This window comes from Cynara cardunculus (assembly GCF_001531365.2).
Source record: "Cynara cardunculus var. scolymus isolate 2C chromosome LG 15, CcrdV1, whole genome shotgun sequence".
Classification (NCBI taxonomy): Eukaryota; Viridiplantae; Streptophyta; class Magnoliopsida; order Asterales; family Asteraceae; genus Cynara; species Cynara cardunculus.
Window position 1 is genome coordinate 3,612,588 of NC_037542.1, and position 23,358 is coordinate 3,635,945.

General features: G+C 37.0%; 1 protein-coding gene across 7 annotated transcripts; it reads left to right on the top strand.

Moving 5' to 3' along the window:
• Nucleotides 1–8,905: 8,905 nt before the first annotated feature.
• LOC112527259 lies at nucleotides 8,906–21,321 on the top strand. 7 transcript variants are annotated; one of them, XM_025137776.1, is made up of 5 exons: nucleotides 8,906–9,199; nucleotides 9,349–11,175; nucleotides 11,716–11,912; nucleotides 12,010–12,087; nucleotides 21,113–21,321. In XM_025137776.1, the coding sequence occupies exons 1-5, from the start codon at nucleotides 9,005–9,007 to the stop codon at nucleotides 21,207–21,209; spliced, it is 2,394 nt and encodes a 797-aa protein (XP_024993544.1). In that variant the 5' UTR covers nucleotides 8,906–9,004; the 3' UTR covers nucleotides 21,210–21,321. The 7 variants fall into 7 exon arrangements, with proteins under 7 accessions (XP_024993544.1, XP_024993547.1, XP_024993548.1 ...); XM_025137779.1 differs by having other exon boundaries at nucleotides 11,993–12,087; nucleotides 21,113–21,192; XM_025137780.1 differs by lacking the exon at nucleotides 21,113–21,321 and adding an exon at nucleotides 19,619–20,907 and having other exon boundaries at nucleotides 11,993–12,087.
• Nucleotides 21,322–23,358: the final 2,037 nt, after the last annotated feature.

Here is a 23,358-nt window from a genome sequence, read left to right on the forward strand (position 1 = left end):
AAATTATATAATTAAATATTATAAAATATATTTTAAAATATAATAAATATACTAGTAAAAAAAATATATTTATTAATAATTTATATTAATTAAAATATAATATAAACAAATCTATACTATTTTATAAATGAGATTTGGTAAAAGTCTTAAAACAAGTTTTGATGCATAAGATACTACTTTTTTATGCATTGAGTCTTAAAAGTCTTAAAAACAAGTTTTGATGCATAAGGTACTACCCTTAACTGGTGCTTAGAGTCTCATGAACCTATAAAATTGGGCTTGAGACTCTGTCTAACAAACTACCCTTAACTATTTTTATGAAGTCTAAAAGGGACAATCATAGGCTCAAGTTTCCTAAGGACAATCGAATACCAATATTTTTTAAAACTAATAACTGGTTAAACCGATCGGCCTGATCGGTTTGGTTATAACCTTTTGTGAAGTAGGTGTCTATTACAGTTAACTTGTATTATTTACAAAAACCCGGTTACTTTTGCCCATGTTTATCTGGGATGATAGATATAAGAGTGGCACTCTTCAAATTCAAACCTGAAACTTTTGGATGATATATGCGTTCATATGATATTTTGGGAGTTTATTTGTTTAACAAATTTTGTTGATAAATGTATTGTTTATCTATTTGCAGGAACTATTTGTTGTGACAAAARCAAGTTTGCCTTCTTTSTCAGTACTATACACCTCTGATCACATCTCTGGTATGCATCATGGGTCTTTGATGATTATAAAGAGAAATTAGTAGCAACTTGAGTTTTCATAATCCTTTTGTTTTCGTATGAAAATGTTTAACGCAATGTATCGATAGGTTGAAGCACGCATTGTTGTCCTAGCAGTTTTGCGAATGATAAAAGAAAACTACCATGCAGGTGACAATTAAATTCTCTATTACATACTGCACGTAATACTTTGCTCTTACAGTGTGTGTATGCTTCCTTTAGGAGAACTTCTTTCCCATAACCGAAATTCTCAAAATCCCCCAATCAAAATACAATTTTCAATGTAAGATGCACAAGCTATTATAGCAGCATTGCTCTGAAAACTTCAGCTCTTRGAAAGGGGTGGGTGTCATATCTTCTCTCCATCCCAATCCCACAGAACCAGATTTCCATATCTACACCCTGCTCCATTTTCAACTTGCTCCTTTATACACAAACATGCATATATATATATATATATATATATAAATATATACACACATATACATATAGCATAGTTGTATATTATACACACTGAAATGTGAGTTTTGATGCCCAAACATGCTTCTGTTGCAGGAGAATTGATAAGATATTGTGCCAATTTTAGTCTTCAAGATGATTCCACACATATAACTAGAGTTCGCATATGTAATTTTTCTTCAAGAAATGCAAGTGTTCTTGAATTAATAATATTGTCGGGATAAATGTGGTTTTAAATTTGTACTTTTTTTATAGTGGGTTTTGATATAGGGATTGTTCAGATTCTTTGAGTAGTTTTACGGTATTGACCGGCTACGACATTTATTAGATGTTTTTATGTTTCAATTGCAGGTGTTTTAAGTAATACCAGACTACCAAATAAAACGAGTGTATCAACCCGGTTTGCGAGGTAAAAATGTCATTTGAATGTTCACTTCACTGTTTGTTTCGACTCTTTGGTGTTATGTGGTTAAAATGAAATCTTGGTGTTCAGGGTTGTGCCGATAGATTTGGGTAGTCTTGAATTGAACTGAGGGAGTATGTTCCACATGACAGTGAAGTCTTAACGTGTATTTCATGTCGGCTGTAGCTTGACGGACATACAAGATAACTCTTAAGAAGAGAGCAAAGACATTGAATTCTTTATAATTTGAAGTTCATTCTTACCCCGTATGTGCTATGTCTGATATCAAGTGTAGCGGTAATCGATTGATATATGTTTTCTTTATTAAGTTTGGTTTTATTAGAGTAAGTTCCTTTGAATTTTTTATACGTTGAAGTACATTCCAGTCTCTTGCTTTGTATTTGGAGGTTTAGAATGAGTGGAAGGTATATATGTATTATAAATGGATGTAAATTTTGGTTTTTTTTTCTTGCCAACTAATGTGTAGTTCTACTACTAGCATTTAGAATGTGCTGAAATTATATAGTGAGAAGAGTTTTTAAGACAAGGAAATGATCAAAATCAAAATCTATTTGATTAAGATTTGATTTTATGATAATATCAGAAAAACATCAATATATATCATCCATTTGCATTGTTTATATAATCTTGCTCATCTCCTTCATTTTTGTGTCATGCATATGCATTTGTGGTTTATGCTTGCTTTAAGTTGTCTGGTGTACAATACATGATAGTCTTGGTAATGCTATAAAGGTTCCCCTTACAGAACCTCTAGACGGAGATATAAACCCCTGTTGAAAATTGGCCAATTTTGGTATGGAAGCATCTAAAATTCAACAAGGGGTGGTAGGTTTTTGCATCGTTCTTTACTCGTTAAAAACACATGTACTCTGAGTCTTAAAGTTCTCTGAGAACCATACTTGGGTTGTTTACACCAATTGCTTACTCGGTAAGTGTTTACCGGTAATTGTAAACACTTCCATTTAAATTATCACTTAAAACTCTAGTCCATTAAAATGGCATTATATGGAACATTTTTATCCGGTAAGCGCTTGCTGGTAAGAGATGTTACTCTCACTTACTAAATAAGACTCTATGTTCTTGTTATCGTTCTTATTGGGTAAGATTCTAAAATCATTGTCATGTTAGTTCAATAAGGTAAAGTGATCCGGTTAGCACTTATTAGGTAAGCGTTTGAAGAGAAGCATAGATGATATTTTGAATTTGAATGGCGAACCAATGATTTGCCTGTGCAGAAGGAGGTTGGATTGCAACTCTTTTGAAATCTCCTTTTACAAAACCATTGAAACTTCAAAATCGTTAAAATTCACGGCACCCGCTGCATTGCGCGGGTATACAACTAGTAAAAAACAAAAAATAAAATGAATAATATATATTTATTAATAATTTATATTAATTAAAATATAATATCAATAAATAAAAAACAGAAAATAAAATAAATAATATATATTAATTAATAATTTTCTTTAAATAATAATAAAATAAAAAMTAATAATAATAAAAGGACAAAAAAAACACAAAAAATCATAAAACAAATCATTTGAAGGCTATTAAAGATGTCAATTTTTTTTAGAAACAACAATATTATTAAAAACCACCAAGGCTAGCAAGAGGCTAGCACGTTACAAAAGAGCCGCTAAAGGGTTGATACACCAAACATTCCAATCAAGGGAATTACAAGACTTCGATCTAAGTCTAATCCAATTAAAAGAGAAGAGCACAATATTCTTGTAAATCACCATCGGGTTTTTAACGGGTTTATTGAAGACCAACGCATTTCGATTCGTCCAAATCATCCAAATGAACGCCATAAGAATTACTTCCAAACCCTCCTTACACTTCTTCCCTTTGTAGGGGAATTGAGCTGCAGAAAAAAACTCCGCCAAGTTGGTAGCTTGGCAAGGAAAACCCGACCACCAATTCTTAACATACGTCCCGATCACTTTAGTAGTCGAACAACCAAACAAGAGATGACCTTCCGTTTCTGGCTGACTTAGGCAGCAAGGACATAGAACAGAGCTCACCCGAACACCTCTTAATGAAAGATTAAGTCTAGTGGGGAGTCTAGACTTTGAAAGACGCCAGATAAGCATATTCACTTTACCTGGCACTAATTTGTTCCACTTTGTTACCCTTCCATCAGAAAGTAAAACACCTTCCTCGATTTTTCCCCGACACGATTTAACCGAGAAAACCCCGTCCTCTGATAGAGCCCATCGACGTCTGCCATTAGCATCAACCGACCAGAAATTGTTCACATTCAACCCAGCTTTCCGAATGAGAGTGTCCCAATTTGCAATAGCTCCCCAAACACCCGGTTTTTTGCAACCGTCGCTAAAAATACCCCCCACTAGCCCCATGAAACGCCTTTATGCAATCTTTCCACAGACTACCTTCTTCATTTAAAAACCGCGACCACCACTTAGCAAGAAGACTCCAATTGAGCGCCTTCAGACTACCTATACCAATACCACCTTTATCCATTGAATTGCAAGTAACTTTCCACCTAACCCAGATCATTTTCCTGCTCTGACCAGTCCGGCCCCAAATGAATTGATTCCGAAGACTTTCAAGAGTGCTAAGAACATTTTCCGGGACTTTAAAAAGAGAGAAAAGATAAACACCCAAACTACCCAGCACCGATTTACAAAGAATCTTCCTACCACCAAACGATAAAGATTTGGCCTTCCAGGCTRAGAGTTTCTCTTGGARTTTATCCACTAACTTATTCCAATTRCTTCTTCTACCCATCTGAGCGCCTACCGGAAGACCCAAATAAAGGAACGGAATAGAAGAGAACTTACAATTCATTCTTTGAGCAAGCAACTCCGCTTCACCWATTCCCGTGCCAATGCCATATAAACAACTTTTCTGCAAATTAATTTTCAACCCCGATGAAAGATAAAAACATCTTAGCAAACGAATCAAATTTAGACCATTCGAAACTGACCATTCCCCAAAAAATAGAGCGTCGTCAGCATATTGAAGAATCTCTATTATAGGGCCACCTCTAGGGAGGGTCAACCCGTTAAAAACTCCTTTAATACGAGCTTCATACATAACTACCCTAAGAGCCTCCATAGCGATTATAAAAAGGAAAGGAGCAAGAGGGTCACCTTGGCGCACACCTTTTTCCATGATAAACTCCTCCGTAGGGCTTCCATTTACAAGAATAGATACGCTAGCATTAGATAGAATACCTCGAATCMACTTTCYCCAGGTAWTACTGAAACCCATTTGCCACATAACCTCGTCTAAAAAATCCCAGTTCAAATTATCAAATGCCTTCTCAAAGTCAGCTTTGAAAATTAACACTTTACGTTTTGCCTTCCTAGCCCAAGAAATAGACTCGTTAACAATTAGCGGACCATCCAGAATGCAACGACCCTTAATGAAGGTCGACTGCTCCTTTCCGATAATCGAATCCAACACCCCTTTGAGTCTATTCGCCAGCAACTTGGAGACAATTTTACAAACACAACCAATAAGATTAATCGGCCTATAGTCTTTGAACAACAAAGGGTCCTTTACCTTTGGAACAAGAATAATGAACGAAGCATTGCATCCCCTTCCGATATCAGCATTGGCCTCGAAGGCCTTGATCGCCTTGAACACATCTTCACCAATGACATCCCAAAACTTTTTAAAGAAAGCAAAAGAATAACCATCAGGTCCCGGTGCTTTCTCATTACCGCAGCCCCAAACAGCGATTTTAACCTCCTCCATAGTGAAAGGCAACTCGAGCGTCTCCATTTGACTTAGCGAGATTCTTTTGAAATGGTTGCTCTTATAAGACGGCCGACACACCTTATCTTCCGAAAATTTCTCTTTGAAGAAAGCAAAAGCTGCTTTCTTCAGCTCTATCGGATCTCTAATCCATCTTCCATTTACACCAATACCATGAATATTTAACTTACTATATCTGCATCGAAGAAGACCGTGAAAGAAACGAGAATTTTCATCACCTTCGAGAGTCCACCTGGCTTTAGCCTTTTGCCTGAGATCATTAATAGCCGCTTCATCAATCTCCAAAATACGCTTCATAGTATCTGATCTAATTTGCGCATCAACAGCGTTCAGATTACCAGCTACCGCTTTCGAATCTAGATCATTGATATTAGCAGTAAGAAAAACCTTCTCAGCTCTAGAAGAAGTCGATCTTGAGATACTCCAAGCTTTAATCTTCACCTTCAACCGCTTTAAATTTGATAAAAGAAACCGTATATTGTCTGGATTCGAGTACCCATTGCAATTCCTTATCCAACCCTCTTTCACCATCTGCACCAATTCAGGATCACTAAGCCAAGAATTAAAAAATTTAAAAGGGATCGGCCCAAAATCGACGTCACAGCCATCTAGCAGAATAGGACAATGATCCGAATATAAAAACGGCAGCGCAGTCACACCAGCCTTAGGCCATAAGCCGAGAAAACTCTGAGATACCAAGAAACGATCCAGTTTACTCCATTTAACACCGTCATCACTTTTCCTTGTGAACTTTCGACCGCCCAATTTGAGATCCAAGAACCCGATCTCAGAGATAAAATTATTGAAAACCAAAGCACTTCCAGCATCAAATTCGGACCCAACCCTTTCCTCCCGGCTTCTAACAACATTGAAATCTCCGCAGCAAATCTAAACATCAACAACTAAAGACTCCACAAGATCCTTAAGAGATGACCACAACTGATCTTTACCACTAGCATCTTGAGGAGCGTAGACATTACAAATACCTAACTTGACCCCGTTGGGACGCCAAGTACCAATAACGATCAAATAATTCCTGTCAGAGAAAGAGCTTATCTTGAAGAAAATAGAGGAGTCCCAAAAGGAGACCAGACCACCCGATCTACCAATCGGATCAACCGAGGCCATCTCAACGTTCCTACCCCCCCACACCGAAGAGCATAAAAACTCTTTAGGAAAAGACTCTTTGGAGATTCTAGACTCCTGAATACATAGAAAACTCACTCTGTTAACCTGTTTGAGCTCCTTCACCCACTTCCTTTTGACACCTCCTCCAAGACCATTGACATTAAGAGAAAGAATTTTTAACATAAGCAACCACCATCTCCATCAACTTGCAAGGAATCTTTAACCAACTCTTCTTTCCCTTCCAACTCAAAACCAACCATACAACCAACCCAAATAGTTTCATCAACTTCTACAATGGGAACCTTGGAATCCAGAACAACAATCGGAACCTCCTCTACCACCCTGTCAAGCCCTACTACCTCATTATAGGACTCCTCGACCTCCGGAACCTTTTTAGATCTAGCACCGCACTTTCTTCGACGTTTCAGACGCAAATCATTTTTCCTCGCGACAATCGACCAAGCTTGACTATCTTCCAGTTCAAATTCAAAATCATCCAAGGAGGAGTCAGATCCCCCTAAATCTTCAACCGGAGCAATCTCTTCTTCTTTCTGGCCATCCACCTCATCTGCAAAGCCAAAACTCTTCGGAGAAGCATTGAGATCTAATACCTCATTCCCGAGATCCCTAGAAGGCACGTTACCAAAAGGGCCACCCTGAGAAACCGGCTCATCTTGAAGCCCCAGGGGATTAAAGTTATTCACCATCGGCCCACTTTTTACGTCCCCATCTTTAACCAAACCAAAGCCCTCATCGGTGTCAACTTCACGAGAAATAAATCCATCCGCCTCCACATTTTGATCCCCAAGCTGAACATGACTAGGTGAGATGGGTTCCCTGCTTTTATACTCGACCGAGGGTCCATTCTGACAACAACGACTCGACTGATCCTCTTCATCCTCCTTTGTCTGCCGAGACTGCGAGAAATCAGACTGACCCGGAGAAGAATAAAGGAAGCCGTCATCGAATAACTTTTCTGAACGACAAAATGAATCCGAATCCGAGTCTCCGTTAGCATCCTCGAAAAAGGAACCTATGGACATGCCCTCCGCAATATCTTCAGCCACTCGGACAAGAACATGAATCCCATCAACAATTATCTCAAGAGAATCCATAATCCAGTTTTCCTCACCAGTAAGTATACCGACTTTCCCAAATTCTCGATTCCTGCTAACCGCCGAACAATTTTCAGAAATTATAACTTCTCCCCATCTACCAGCAATAGCATCAAACACACTAGGGGGTCCAAGCTTGGATTGGCACACCATGAATAGTGACAAAAGCTATCCTTTCCTTGACCACAAACTTATCATTCCAAAAATCTAATTTGCTAAACCAATCACTCCAAACACAATTATTATTGAACAGAAAGTTTTGAGCATCGGCAAAACTCTTGAAGCATACCTGAGCATACAAACCCCCCAGATATCTGACCAACAACTCCTGTGAACTAGCAATTTCCCCAAATTTTTGAAAATTACATAACACATCAAAGCTACGAAACTTCCCAATAAGAGACGATTTCAGCTTACCTTTCATTTCATTCGAAGAAGAAAACTTGAGAGGAAGACTCTTATGACCCCGGAAATTAATCGTCTATTTACAAACTCCGTTCTTGACAGCATCAGCGTACGAACCAGAGCCTCTAAAACCCTGCTGATCCTTCCTCACTGAGGTCTCGGCCTCCACCCTATGAGCATAACTCTTATCCAGTGACGTGCCCTTCACCTCCCTCGTGGCTTTCCTAACATACTTAGCCACATTTGCCCTAAGCTTTAACGAACCAAAGGAAACCTCACATAAAGCTTTTTCCATTCGWTTGACATCTTTAATACCCAGGAATCTAACAAAACCAAATCTCAAACCCCTCGAGTCCCTCTTCCTTGCAATAAACACGTCGACCACCCTACCCCAAAGAAACTTCTCCTCCAAAGCATTTGGGAAATTTGTAACATAGAAACTGGTTGCGGACCTGTGAAGCGATTCTTCCACTTTGAATCCCAAACCACGATTCACCGACTCGCTTTTCTTTTGAGTGTCGTCGAAGTTCCTTCTTCTCGATATACCAACCCGAATCGCCGACTCGACTTGCTTGCGTGCTTCGCCGTTGTTCCTTCTCCGGTGATTGACTTTTGGTCTTCTCGGACTCTGTCTCTCCATCTCTCCGTGCCACAAGATAGTGGAGAGGTTTCAAAGTCGAATTAAAGATGTCAATGGTAACCCATAAGATGCCATTAGCCTCTCTCTTTTAAAATTGTATAATTTAAAAATTATTAAAAAGACAAAAAGACAAAAATTATTAAAAAGATAAAAACACAAAAAAACAAAAAAAATATTACATAGTGGGATAGGGGTTACATCAGCAAATGATAGGGGTTACATCAGCAAATGATAGGGTGCCGTTAGCCTCCCAAAATCAACCTCACCCCGACTCTTCGCTCCAGAAAAAAGCAGGCAAAATTGGGGGGAAAACCACCACCACCGCAAGGGTTTTCACTTCATTCCCTCGAGGATGGAGATGGAGACGAAGACTCATCAGCAGCTTCCTTCCTTTTGCTCCTCTTTTCCCAATTTTGGTATCCAGACGCCTTCGACAAACCATATGTATGTCATCATCGCTCTTCCTGCCAACAACAACAAAATCAGCGCTACTTCTCCTTTTCCTTCTCAAATCATCGATCATGTCGATAGAAAAAGGAAGACGCAGGTAACCTTTCCATTCGTTTCTCCTCACTCACTCACTAACTGTATACATAATTAATTACTACTATGTTCCTTGATGTTTGGTTTTATAATCTGAATTCAATTTGTTATAAGAAAGGTTGTCAGTTTATAAATTACCTGTTTGTTTAATAGGGACATTATGAGAAGAAAAAGAAGAAGAAAATACACGCTAGCACCAAACAAGATGAGCATCTTGAAACTGAACATAAGTTGGTAAATATTGGCCAAAAGGAGGAGATGAAGGGCTTAGTTACTTGTTTGAATCAGCATTCCTATGATAACAAAACGCAACTTAACTTCAAAAAGGAACAACATCTGGGTACTGAAAACCCTTTACTTCATTCTGGTACGCTTCAACACAAGGATGAAATTCCTAATAGCGTGATGAAGACAATTACACCTTATTTAAATCACGATTGTAATGACATTGCAAGGAAGAAGACACTACAAACTAATGCTACAAAAGACAAGGGACCTCTGGGAACTGAAAACACTTCAGAGCATCTTGATATTGCTTCTGTCACAGACACCAAAAATGGTGTTCCTAACAATAGAGGAAAGGACTTGAAGATTAATGATACAGTTACTCCCTCTATAATTCAGGGTTCTGATGCTAACAACAACAAGACCATGACAAAGACACTAATTGACGCCAGAAAGGAGGAGGTGTATCTGGCAACTGGTAACAACTTACAGCATTTTAGGAAACCCTACCGAAAGAATGAAGTACCTAACAAGGTGGAGGAAAAAAGCAAAAGGATAAAGGGTTCAGAGGTGAAAGAGACAATTCCTCCTCCTAATAAGAAGAAAAAGAAGACTCTACAATCTAGCGCCAAGAAAGAGGACGTGCATATTGGAACTAATAATGGTTTACAGTATTATCAACATAAGGATGAAATTCCTAACGGAGTCGATGAGATGACTACTCCTTTAAATCAGAGTTGTAATGCTAACAGAAAGAAGAACAAGAAGAAGAGAATACAATTTAGTGCCACAAAGCAGGAGGATGACAATTTACAATATTTTCGTGAAGTTAAACAAGAAGATAAAGTTTCTAAAAAGAAGAACAAGAAGAGGAAGGATTTAGATGACGATAATACCACTGCTTTCTGCTTGGACAAGGTTGCACACAATATTCCCTGCATTATGTCTAAACATGATCTTGATGATCCATTTTCTCAATTTGTGTACAAGGATGATGATTATCATTCAATTTCGAATAAGACAGGCAGAGGAGGTACACTTTGCCATTCAAACTCACATGTTAATGAAAAGATTTCACCTTCCACCTTGAAGGTGCCACCCTACTTCCAGAAGGCAGTGAACGAAAAAGAAGGATCTATTGTTGATCAAAAGATGTCACACTTTACGGTGAAGGTGTCACCTTACTTCCAAAAGGCAGTAAAATTAAAAGAAGGCGCTGTTGGTGATCCGAAGATGTCACCCTCCACTGTGAAGGTGTTACCCTCCACTGTGAAGGTGTCACCCTACTTTGAGAAGGCACTGAAGGAAAAGGAAGACTCTGTTGGCAGTCAAAACATGCCACCTTCTACCGTGAAATTGTCACCCTACTTTCAAGAGGTGGTAAAAGGAAAAGAAGCTTCTGTTGGTTATCAGAAGATGTCCACCGTGAAGGTGTCACCTTACTTCCAAAAGGCACTAAAAGAAAAAGAAGGTTCTGTTGGATGCTTCAAGAAAGGGAGAGCTAAATCAAAATTACTGCGAACGAAAGCTATGAAAGAAGAAAACGAAAAAACAAAGAAAAAGAGTAAGAAGAAAGATCCATCAGAAAACCTTACCGCTGCACAAAAGCGAGATGAGGCCTACAAGAAGAAGACTCCAGATAACACGTGGAAGCCTCCACGATCTTATCATAACCTCATCCAGGAGGATCATTTCCATGATACCTGGAGGGTTGTGACTATATGTGTACTTCTAAATCAAACACAGGGTGTGCAGGTTTGTTCTCTTGAGCAGTTTTTTTGTTTGTTTATTATCAATTTCGAAGTTTTAATTACAGTTTGAAATAATGCACATGCTTTACATTATGGCAAACAGAACTTCTGTATTAATGGCATTTACGTATCAGTGGACTCCTGGAAATTCTGTAAGCAACATTATGGAAATTTGATCATGACATGATCTTATAAACCCATTTCTTGAATCTATATTCTTTTACGTTTTGCCTCTATTGATTTGTTAATGCAATATCTCCAGCTCAATATGAAACTTACTTTCTATGTAATTGATAATTTACCATACATACAGAACGTGGATTTTTAAGATTTTTTGGTTTGTTTTGAGGAATTCCTTCACTCTAAGGTATATATTTTAGAGCCTTATAATTTGCTTGATTTCTTATATTTGTTGCATAAACCAATGTTTGGCTAGTTCAGTACTAAATATAACTTTTTGATATGCCACTTATGAAGATGCTATTACCTCAAAGTTGTCTCAATGTGTGCCTGAGAAATAACGGAAGTTTGTTTTATTTTGTAGGTTAAACGGGTGATATCGGATTTCTTTAGCTTATGCCCAGATGCAAAGACTGCTACAGAGGTTCCTGCAGAGATTATGCAAAAGGTTATACAACCACTTGGATTACAAAGAAAAAGGACAAAGATAATTCAGACACTGTCTGAACAATATATAGATGACGAATGGACACATGTGACTCAACTGCATGGTGTTGGGAAGTAAGTTAAAGTTGGCTGATTTGTTTTTCTTTTTTTGTTGTTGGTTACATCATTTATTTCTTTGGGTTACCATTAGGTAGGTATGTATTGTATGTAGGTATGCAGCGGATGCGTATGCAATATTTTGTACAGGGCATTGGAAGCGTGTGAGACCAAAGGATCATATGCTGAATAGGTACTGGGAATTCCTTCATGAGAATATATAATAGTTTGTTAAGTCACTGAATCATATATGATTTATTTTTGAAGTTATATATATTTACAAGTAGAAGACTATATTATGACTAGTGTCACATTAGTTGTGATGTTAGGTTTTTGGGTAAATTTTAAAGTAAAGAGGCTACTGTCTGTTTGTATGAAGATTTGGAAGTCATTTTTTTTTGTGGGATTTCATTTTGGTAAAGTTTCGTTTGGTGTGAAGATCTCAATTTACAGTCTTCTAAGATGAAAATAAAACTACTGCCTCTTAAGTTAGCAGCCAGCCTGCCTATTTGAAGGATTATGCAATAATCAATCTTGCCATCTTTCTGAGCTCTATCTTTTGTTAGCTATTTTTATATATCTGTTTATTATATATACAATTACACTACCTTATAAAGCATATAAGATAAAAGTCTTAAAGACAACATTTTAAGCATGAAGTACAACCTATTAAAGCCAAAAATTCAAAAATCTCTTTAGTTACCAATTTTTATGCATAAGATACAAGTTGTTAATGCAAACTATTCCAAACTGTCCATTCACGTTCCCCATAATACTTTATTCTGCTGAATATCACCCCCATTCTACTAGACTTAAAATGAGGCGTGACACAACCGAAAACGGATAAAAAACATATAGATCAAAGTATAAAGCGTTAACATAACTCCCAAAAGATTACATTACAACCAAATAGTATTCATATGCTTAATATATTTACATAGCAAAAGTACTGATCTAAAACTATTCTTTCTGCATCCTAAGCCATCTCGACCGTTCATGCTGCGCCCGGGTTAGATTTTGAATTTGCCGAGGTAAAACAGAACAAACCTCGGCTGAGCAAAAATTTGCTTAGTGAATGAATAATAACATTATAAATACAAGATAAAATAGTAGATGCAAGAAAACGTTACGATAAAAGTTGAAATGCATTTAAGTGTAAATATCTAAAATTGAAACTTATATAATAAATAAATAAAAATAAGGTAAGAAGGTCATTCGTATCATTAGGATACGTTGTTCTTGTTCCCGATGGATGATCAGTCCAATCAGGCGTCGTAATAGAATGGAAGTGTTGGGCACCACACCATCTCATTCCCCGGTAACCAGAGATATATGGTATTCGGTTCTATCCGGTAACCAATGTAATTGGTATTTGGCTCTATCCAGTAACCATGGTACATGATATTCGGGTCAAGGATGCATCCAACATTCTCTATTTGGCTTGGCCATAACCCTTATGAGAATGCCATGACCATTTTAGTCATCATGGAGGCATCTCAATACCTGTGCCCCAAGTACTAAGCCTAGTCATAACTAAATTCAATAATCTTGAACTCAAACTCCTTAATCGTATCAATAATTTAACATGGGATAACTAGAATAATAAAACCATGAAGCTTTCAACTTAATTTATCAGCAAGAATCATATAATACACCACTAATGGATTGAAGTCTCAAGCATACAAAAGTCTTTAAAACAAGACATCTCATAAAAACAAAAGATTTCGGATAACGTCTTGATAACCTCCACTTTTGTGGATGAATATCATGATCAAGATTCCGTGGAATGGATAATCATTACATTTGATTACCCACATATTGAAAGAATGTAAATATTTGTGCCTTGGAAGTGTTAGTCACAAGAGACTTGAGGCTTATGAACGGTTCTCTTCTTCCGGGTTACCTACACTTGTTAGAAAAAAATACCTTTAGACGACTTTCGGTAACAATTCTTATCAATTTCAAGTTCTTACAACCCCTTACAGATAAAAAGATCCTACGGACCTTCAAATGTGCTTAAAATACCCTTAGGACACTTAATAAACACTCAATGCAATTAATAGAACCGTAAACAAAATTTGTAAAAATCTAATCTCTACATATCAAAACAGTAGTTAACAGATTCTTAACACCTAAAGTTTAAGCCTTTTTCTCATACTTAGAAGATAAACCAAACTTTCATGTAAAAATCAAAGTTGTAGATATATCTCTTAGGATTTCAAAGAAACTGGATTCCCATAATTTGGAGCTCTGGTATAATTACTACAGAATTTACACTGACAGAGTGAAATTTCGAAGTTGCAGAACAGGGATGGGAAAACCAATGTTTTTGAGTTGCTTAAACTCAGAACTAGGTTTTGGTGTAAACTACAAAGTTGTAGTACACTCATAGATCTTTCTGTTCATATACATAACATCTCATTTGGACAAATGGTTGATTTTATACGAATTTTCAAACTTACATAATTGAATCTGTCACTTCCAACAGCACCAATCTTGAAGAAATTCCACCTCAAATCATCAATCTTTCACCTATATTCATGAATACACTTAGGGTTTAACCCATTTTTCCCAAAGAAGAAGAAATCACAAAAAAATCAAACCATAAACATACCTTACTTTTGAGTTCTAATTCCAAATATAACCTACAATCTTCAAAGATCTTGGAATTCCACAAGAGATTTGAGATTTATAGTTGAATTTTAGGGTTTCTAGAGAGGAGGTGGAGAAAACCAAATGAAATTTAAGAGAAATATGATTTTGGATTTAAAAAAATAATAATTCATATATATAATTACAATATTTACCATCTAACCCTTGATCTTAAACTTATTCTCAAATTAACCCTACTTTAGCAATTTCTTTACAATTTGGTCCTAACCAAGCTTGTTTAAACCAACAATGGAACTTAAAAAAAAAAAATATAAAAAGTACTTGCCGTAATAAACAACTCTTGAATACTAAGATACAAGTCAACAAAGCACGATTTCAAAAATTGAACATAATTAGGCTTTCGGCTATAAGATTAGATTTTCTAAATACGGGGTATTATAATTATTCCCCCCTTAAAAAGATTTCGTCCCTGAAATCGAGTTAGAGTTATGAATTTATATATCTTCAAAAAGTTGCGGGAACTGTTTTCTCATTGATTTTTCTGTCTCCCATGTCGTTTCAGTTTCAGAATGATTTCGCCATAAGACTTTAACGAATGGAATTGATCGATGACGCATTTTTCTTTCTTCACATTTGATAATAGCTTCGGGTTCCTCTATATAAGATAAATCTGGTTCAATCTTGTCAAGCGGATAGTCAATGACATGCAATGGATGATATCAGTAACCGCGGATCGTCGACACATGGAAAACATTATGAATATGAGCCAACTGGGGAGGTATTGCGAGACGATATGCTACTTCACCAACTCGCTCTAGAACTTCAAAGGGTCCAATATAACGTGGACTGAGCTTTCCTTTAACTCCAAAACGACGTGTATCCCGTAATGGAGAAACTTTAAGGAAAACATGATCACCTGGATGAAATTCCAACGCTCTACGGTGTCGGTCCACATAACTCTTTTGGCGCGATTGAGCCTTTTTCATTTTCTTACGGGCGACCTCAACTTTTTCAGTTGTGATTTGAACTAATTCAGGTCCTTCAATTACCCGTTCGCCTACTTCATTCCAACATGTAGGTGTTTGACATTTATGACCATAGAGAGCTTCATATGGAGCCATACCAATACTGGATTGATAACTGTTATTGTATGAAAATTCGACTGGATAAATATATTCATCCCAACTTCCGGACCATTCTAGAACGCAGGCACGAAGCATATATTCGAGGGTTTATATTGTCCGTTCAGTTTGTCCGTTTGTTTGAGGACGGAAAGCTGAACTCATATTAAGTCGTGTTCCCCAGGCTTGGTGAAGACCATTCCAAAACCGTGAGGGTAAATCGTGAATCTCTATCAGATGTAATTGAGACAGGAGTGCCATAAAGTCTGATGATCTCTTTCTGAAATAATTTAGACAATTGGTTGATTTGAAAAGTTTCACGAAGAGCTAAGAAATGCGCGGACTTAGACAAACGGTCTACAACTACCCAAAGCGCATCATGACGTTTCTGAGTCTTTGGTAGCCCTGTAACAAAGTCCATAGAGATGTGCTCCCATTTCTAGATAGGTTTCTATAAAGGTTGTAAAAGACCGCTTGCTCTTTGATGTTCAATTTTGACCTTTTGACAGGTCAAACACTTTGCAACATAATCAACAATGTTTCTCTTCATCCCGTCCCACCAGAAATATTGTTTCAAATCACGGTACATTTTGGTAGAACCTTGATGAATTGAAAAAGGAGAATTATGCGCTTCATTCAATACAACTTTATTTAGGTAGGGATCATCGGGTACACACAAACGATCCTGGAACCAAACTATTCCTTGGTCATCAACTCGAAATTCAGAACTCAGATCATTTTCAATTTTCTGTACAAGAGACCAAATGACACCCTCATTTTGTTGGGCCTTTTTAATTCGTGAAATCAAATATGGCTCTACTGAAAGGCTAGCCAAAGTCAAGTTATTAGAATTTGGATAGATATCAATACGCAACTTCTCAAAACTGGAAATCAAGTGGTTGAACCAAATAACAAGAAACATATCCTACATTTTTCGACTTAATGCATCTGCCACTACATTCGCTTTGCCTGGATGATAGTGAATCTAAACATCGTAGTCCTTCAGAAGTTCCAACCAACGCCTTTGACGCATATTGATCTCTTTTTGAGAGAAGATGTACATCACTCTTGTGATCAGTAAAAATGTCACAAGATTCTCCATACAAGTAATGGCGCCAGATTTTAAGTGCAAAGATAACTGCAGCCAACTCCAAGTCATGAGTAGGATAATTTACCTCGTACTGCTTTAGTTGTCGTGATGCATACGCTATAACCTTTCCATTTTGCATAAGTACACATCCAAGGCCGATTCGGGAGGCATCACTATAAATCTGAAAACCACCTGAGCTAAAGATAAGACTGGAGCTGTGATCAATCGTTGTTTCAGAATTTCAAAACTCTGCTGCTGATCCGGACCCTATTCAAATTTAACTCCTTTTCGAAGGAGTTTTGTTAAAGGCAATGCAATCCGAGAAAAGTTTTTCTACAAAGCATCGATAATATCGTGCCAGGCCTAGAAAACTCCGAATTTCAGATATATTGGTTGGTCTCGGCCAATTAGCCACAACCTCGACTTTGGCACGGTCGACCTTAATGCCATCGGCAGAAATAATATGACCAAGAAAAGAGACTTGATCTAACCAAAATTGACATTTAGAGACTTTAGCATATAACCGCTTATCTTGAAGAATACCTAAGGCAATACGAAGATGCTCAGCATGATCAGCTTTAGACTTAGAATAAATCAAAATATCATCTATGAAGACTATAACGAACTCGTCTAAATAATCGTTAAAGACTCGATTCATTAAGTCCATGAAAACAGCAGGGGCATTAGTTAACCCAAATGGCATGACAACGAATTCAAAATGGCCATACCGAGTTTTAAAAGCTGTTTTAGGAATATCCTGTTCTCGGACACATAGCTGATGGTATATAGATCTGAGATCAATCTTAGAAAAGAATTTTGCTCCTTGGAGTTGATCAAACAAGTCATCAATACGGGGCAAGGGATACTTATTACATATTGTCATCTTATTTAACTCGCGGTAATCGATACATAATCGCATTGACCCGTCTTTCTTTTTCACAAAAAGAACCAGTGCTTCCCACGGTGATACACTGGGACGTATGTATCCCTTATTCATCAAATCATGAATTTGCTCCTTTAGCTCTTTCATTTCTGATGGAGCCATTCGGTACGGTTGTTTCGATACTGGAGCTGCTCCCGGAATTAGGTTAAGGTGAACTCCACTTCTCTCGTGGGAGGTAGTTCAGGAATTTCATTCGGAAACACGTCGAAAAATTCATTCACTATAGGAATAGATCTAAGCTCGAGTGGCACCTCATCGAGGTCTTGTAGTGCTGCAAAGAAGTCTTCAAATCCTTGCCATGCAAAAGATTTAATTGAAAATGAAGATACGACTCTGGTTCCTGCTTTGGTTCAACTCCTTGATAGATGCTATCAGGTTGGCTCAAATCTCCGAAGATGACTCTCTTCGTATCGCATTCAATGGTTGCTCGATGTTTGGACAACCAATCCATGCCAATAATGAGATCGAAATATTTCATATACATAGGAAGTAGATTCACTTCCCGGACAAAATCAACTATTAGAATAGGATAATTTATAAATTCAGACAAAATGCAAACCGAACTACCCATTGGAGTAGTAATATGCAGTGGAGTCTCGGTTAATTTCTCAAAAGGTCTCAAATGGTCCTCTAGAGTATTGGACACAATTGAGTGAGTTGCACTCATATCAAATAGTACATACACAAACATTCTACATAACAGTCTCAGGTTGCAGACGCAGCGAGAAACATCGATCGGGCTCAACAGGAAAGTTATACTTTGAAATCAGATTATGGAAAGAAACGAGGTCGTGATGTGCGTTTCAGTAGTACAGATATCAGATCTCTTCACTCAGTCTCAGGGAAATCTTCTAATTTCAGAGCACCAGTATCTTCTCAAGGAGCATCTAGTAAAGACTCTTCTAATACCAATCCTCCCTAGAAGTGCAAAGAATGCAATATTACACATCGACCAAGTCCATGTCTACGAATAACTGAGGCCTGTTACAATTGCGGACAGAAATGACATTTGACCCGAGACTGTAAACAGAGTCAGAAAGACAAGGTAACTGAGAAAGGAAAGCAGTCTACAACTGGTGGACGGGTGTTTGCTTTGCATGCTGACAAATCTTCTGCAAGTATGGTATCTGGTATGCTTAGTTTATGTGGAAAATCTGTGTATGTACTATATGATACGGGTGCAACCCACTCAATTGTGTCCAATGCTCTAGAGGACCATTTGAGACCTTTTGAGAAATTAACCGAGACTCCATTGCATATTACTACTCCAATGGGTAGTTCGGTTTGCATTTTGTCTGAATTTGTAAATTGTCCTCTTCTAATAGCTGATTGTGTCCGGGAAGTGAATTTACTTCCTATGTATATGAAATATTTTGATCTCATTATTGGCATGGATTGGTTGTTCAAACATCAAGCAAACCATGAAGAGAGTCATCTTCAGAGATTTGAGCCAACCTGATAGCATCTATCAGTTAGTTGAACCAAAGCAGGACCAGAGTCGTATCTTCTTTTTCAGTTAAATCTTTTGCATTGCAAGGATATGAAGGCTTCTTTTTCATTAAGGCAAGTTCTTTTTATATATATTTTTAAGTTCCATTGTTGGTTGAAACAATCTTGGTTAGGACCAAATTGTAAAAGAATTGCTAAAGTAGGGTAAATTTGTGAATAAGTTTAAGATTAAGGGTTAGATGGTAAATATTTAATTATATATATGAATTATTATTATTTTTTTAAACCCAAAATCAAATTTCTTTACTTTGGTTTTCTCCTCCTCTCTAGAAACCCTAAAATTCAACTATAAGTCTCAAACATCTTGTGGAATTCCAAGATCTTTGAAGATTGTAGGTTATATTTGGAATTTGGACTCAAAGTAAGTTATGTTTATGGTTTGATTTTTTTGTGATTTCTTCTTCTTTGGGGAAAATGGGTTAAACCCTAAGTGTATTCATGAATATAGGTGAAAGATTGATGATTTGAGGTGGAATTTCTTCAAGATTGGTGCTGTTGGAAGTGACAGATTCAATTCAGTAAGTTTGAAAATTCATATAAAATCAACCATTTGTCCAAATAAGATGTTATTTATATGAATAGAAAGATCTATGAGTGTACTACAACTTTGTAGTTTACACAAAAACCTAATTATGAGTTTAAGCAACTCGAAAACACTGGTTTTCCCAGCCCTGTTCTGCAGCTTCGAAATTTCACTATGTTAGTGTAAATTCTGTAGTAATTATACCAGAGCTCCAAATTATGTGAATTCAGTTTCTTTGAAATCCTAAGAGGTATATCTACAACTTTCATTTTTACATGAAGGTTTGGTTTATCTTCTAAGTATGAGAAAAAAGGCTTAAACTTTAGGTGTTAAGAATCTGTTAGCTACTGTTTTGATATGTAGAGATTGGATTTTTACAAATTTTGTTTAGGGTTCTATTATTTGTATTGAGTGTTTATTAAGTATCCTAAGGGTATTTTAAGCACATTTGAAGATCCGTAGGAGAAATTGATAAGAATTGTTATCGAAAGTCGTTTGAAGGTATTTTTATCTAACAAGTGTAGGTAACCCGGAAGGAGAGAACCGTTCATAAGCCTCAAATCTCTTGTGACTATTTCTAACACTTCCAAGGTACGAATATCTACATCCTTTCAATACGTGGGTAATCAAATGTAGTGATTATCCATTCCGCGGAATCTTGACCATGGTATTCATCCACAAAAGTAGAGGTTATCAAGATGTTATCCGAAATCTTTTGTGTTTATGAGATGTCTTGTTTTAAAGACTTTGTATGCTTGAGACTTCGATCCATTAACGGCGTATTCTATGATTCTTGCCGATAAATTAAGTTGAAAGCTTCATGGTTTTATTATTCTAGTTATCCCATGTTAAATTATTGATACGATTTCGGAGTTTGAGTTTAAGGTTATTGAATTTAGTTATGACTAGGCTCAATACTTCGGGAACATGTATTGAGACGCATCTATGATGGCTAAAATAGTCATGACATTCTCATAAGGGTTATGGCCAAGCCAAATAGAGAATGTTGGATGCATCCTTGAACCGAATACCATATACCATGGTTCCTGGATAGAGCAGAATTCCAATTACATTGGTTACCACATAGAATCGAATACCATATATCTCTGGTTGTCGGGGAATGAGATGGTGTTGCGTCCAACACTTCCATTCCATTACGACGCCTGATTGGACTGATCATCCATCGGGAACAACGTATCCTAATGATACGGTTGACCTTCTTACCTTGATTTTTATTTATTTATTATATAAGCTTCAATTTTGGATATTTACACTTAAATGTATTTCAACTTTTATCTATATGTTTTTTATCCGTTTTCGGTTGTGTCACGCCTCATCTTAGGTCTAGTAGGATGGGGGTGTTACAAATTATGTTTTTCCCAAGATGGCTTTATTCAAAATCCCGTCTACCTCCCACAGACCATCTCTATCTCTCTATTCTCTGGCGTTCGATGCTCCTCACAAGCAATACGGGCCACTGGATGTTTCGAATAGGTATGTATTATTGAATCTTTGAATTAGGGCTAAATTATTGTTTGATTTTTCAAGAGAGGGTTTATTTTTTAATCGGTTTCTTTATACTATGGCTAAATCGTTTTTGGAATACTAGAGCTAACAACCTTAATTAATCTCTTGTGTACTTGTTTCTAACTGCTTGTGTAATTGCTACTTGGTTTCTTTCTCAAGTATCTAAGGGAAACAAAGAAGTCCGAAAATCTGTACGTTTCAAGACCTGGTTGATGTGGTGTTTTCTTGGTCTCTTAATGATGTGCTTAGCAGAAATATGTAAAATGGCAAGGTTTATAACAGATCTCTTATCTCTCTGAAATTTTTTAAATTAAAAATACTTGAAACACTTTCATTCTAAAGCAACCAGTGCAAACCTGTTCATTTTTTGAATATTATGGCTTGATTGAGGGTTCAAAATCGTTTTTTTAGTATTAGGGCTTGACGGGATTCCAGCTTCCATGTTCTTAGGGCTCAAGAACATGATGCTGGCAGGTCTTTGTTTCTATTTCTCCATCTTTCTCCTTTCTCCTTTCTCCATATGCTTGCCAAAAGAATGTATGTTCCACAGGATGTAGACCACAACCGGACTAAGTAAATGCATCTTCTTTATTGCGGATTACCAGGTAGAATGTAGATTAGGATGCTTGATATATATATATATATATATATATATATATAGGTCATCAATGTCGGGTTGTTATCAGACTAGCTAGATATAAGAAGGTCCCTAATGAAATCAACTACCTGTCTAAGTGCACTAGCTGACTTCTCTATTGTACAACATTTCTCACCTGACCGTGCCTTCCCCTATACCTGGCTGCTTCTYGCTCACCAAAGCGTACTTCGTTTCCCGGGACGGGTGGCTCCCTCTTTCTTCCATTAAGAAAGTGGTTTTTCCCTCTGGGCAAATCTAGGGGAGGAAAAGCTCGGCTCGGCTTCTAGTTGCAAACCGATGTTCCGGTCACTAAAAAGACAAAGCTAATGACTGGAAAGTTCTGCAGAGACCTTCAGGTATGAAGCAGACAGCTGATATGATAGAAAAAATGTCAGTAAAATTGTTGGGTATATATATATATATATGTACGGAACTGTGTTCAGACATGCTTCATTTTTTTACATTTGAGTTCCTTCATGATTGTACTTAATTGTTGAAAATATGGTTTTTCTACTTATCTAATATACACATCATGGTTATAGACACTAGAGGTTTAGCAGGCATGTTTAGAAATCTGGTTTAGTTCCAAGTTCCCCAGTTTAATCAAGCTTCCGTGCATTAATGATTTCCATGTGAGAACTGTTATGTTGTGCGAGAAATTTGTATTTATTTCTTAAGTAAATATTATCTTTAATGCAAATATTTCAAAAGAACATCTATATGCTAGATTTTTACTAATGGAGAATGCAGCATGTTGTACATTCCAACATTACTTAATACATTTAGTCAAACAGTTTATTTTCGCCTAATTGGTTGAAGTGTATAGCAACGTTGAGTATGAAAAACGTATGGGCCGTGGACAATCTCTAACATAAGGTGAGTTTTTCCCTGGTTTCTTTATTATTTTTTTTTTTGTAAAAAGTCATAACGAAGAGTTTATGTATGATTGTTAAAGCGTTACAATTGGATTAAAATTTAGATAAAAGCAAAGGACAGTCCACCGACTTAGTGGCCTCTACATCTATAGTCAAGGTAGAGAGAGTTGGGGGCTTGACTCCTGTACGAATTTTTAATAGGTTGCAGCTATTAAATCTGAATTTTATTTGATGGGTGAACTCCTTGCATATCTCACTCTCTATCCCTTGATTTTCATCTCACATTCAACAATGCAGAGCCGAACATTAGGAAGAGCAGACTGCCTTTCGAAAAATCGTATCGCCTGCACCATCAAGTGGTTAAGAGGTCATGTATTATTTTTGACTCTGTTCTAGGCTTATGCAACTAGATTTGTATATGGTTGAGACTTGCTTGTCAGTGTGTTGATTTTATGTTTCATGTGCAAGACATCATTTTTTTGTTGCTTTTTACCGGTTTTGGTAGGGGAGTCGGCTGGAGAGAGAGAGACCCTCCGGTGTGAAGAAGAGTTAAAGTGAGAATCGTAAGAGGAAATCTCTACCCGGGACGGACGCACAGACACACGGACACACACGGTAAGATCTTT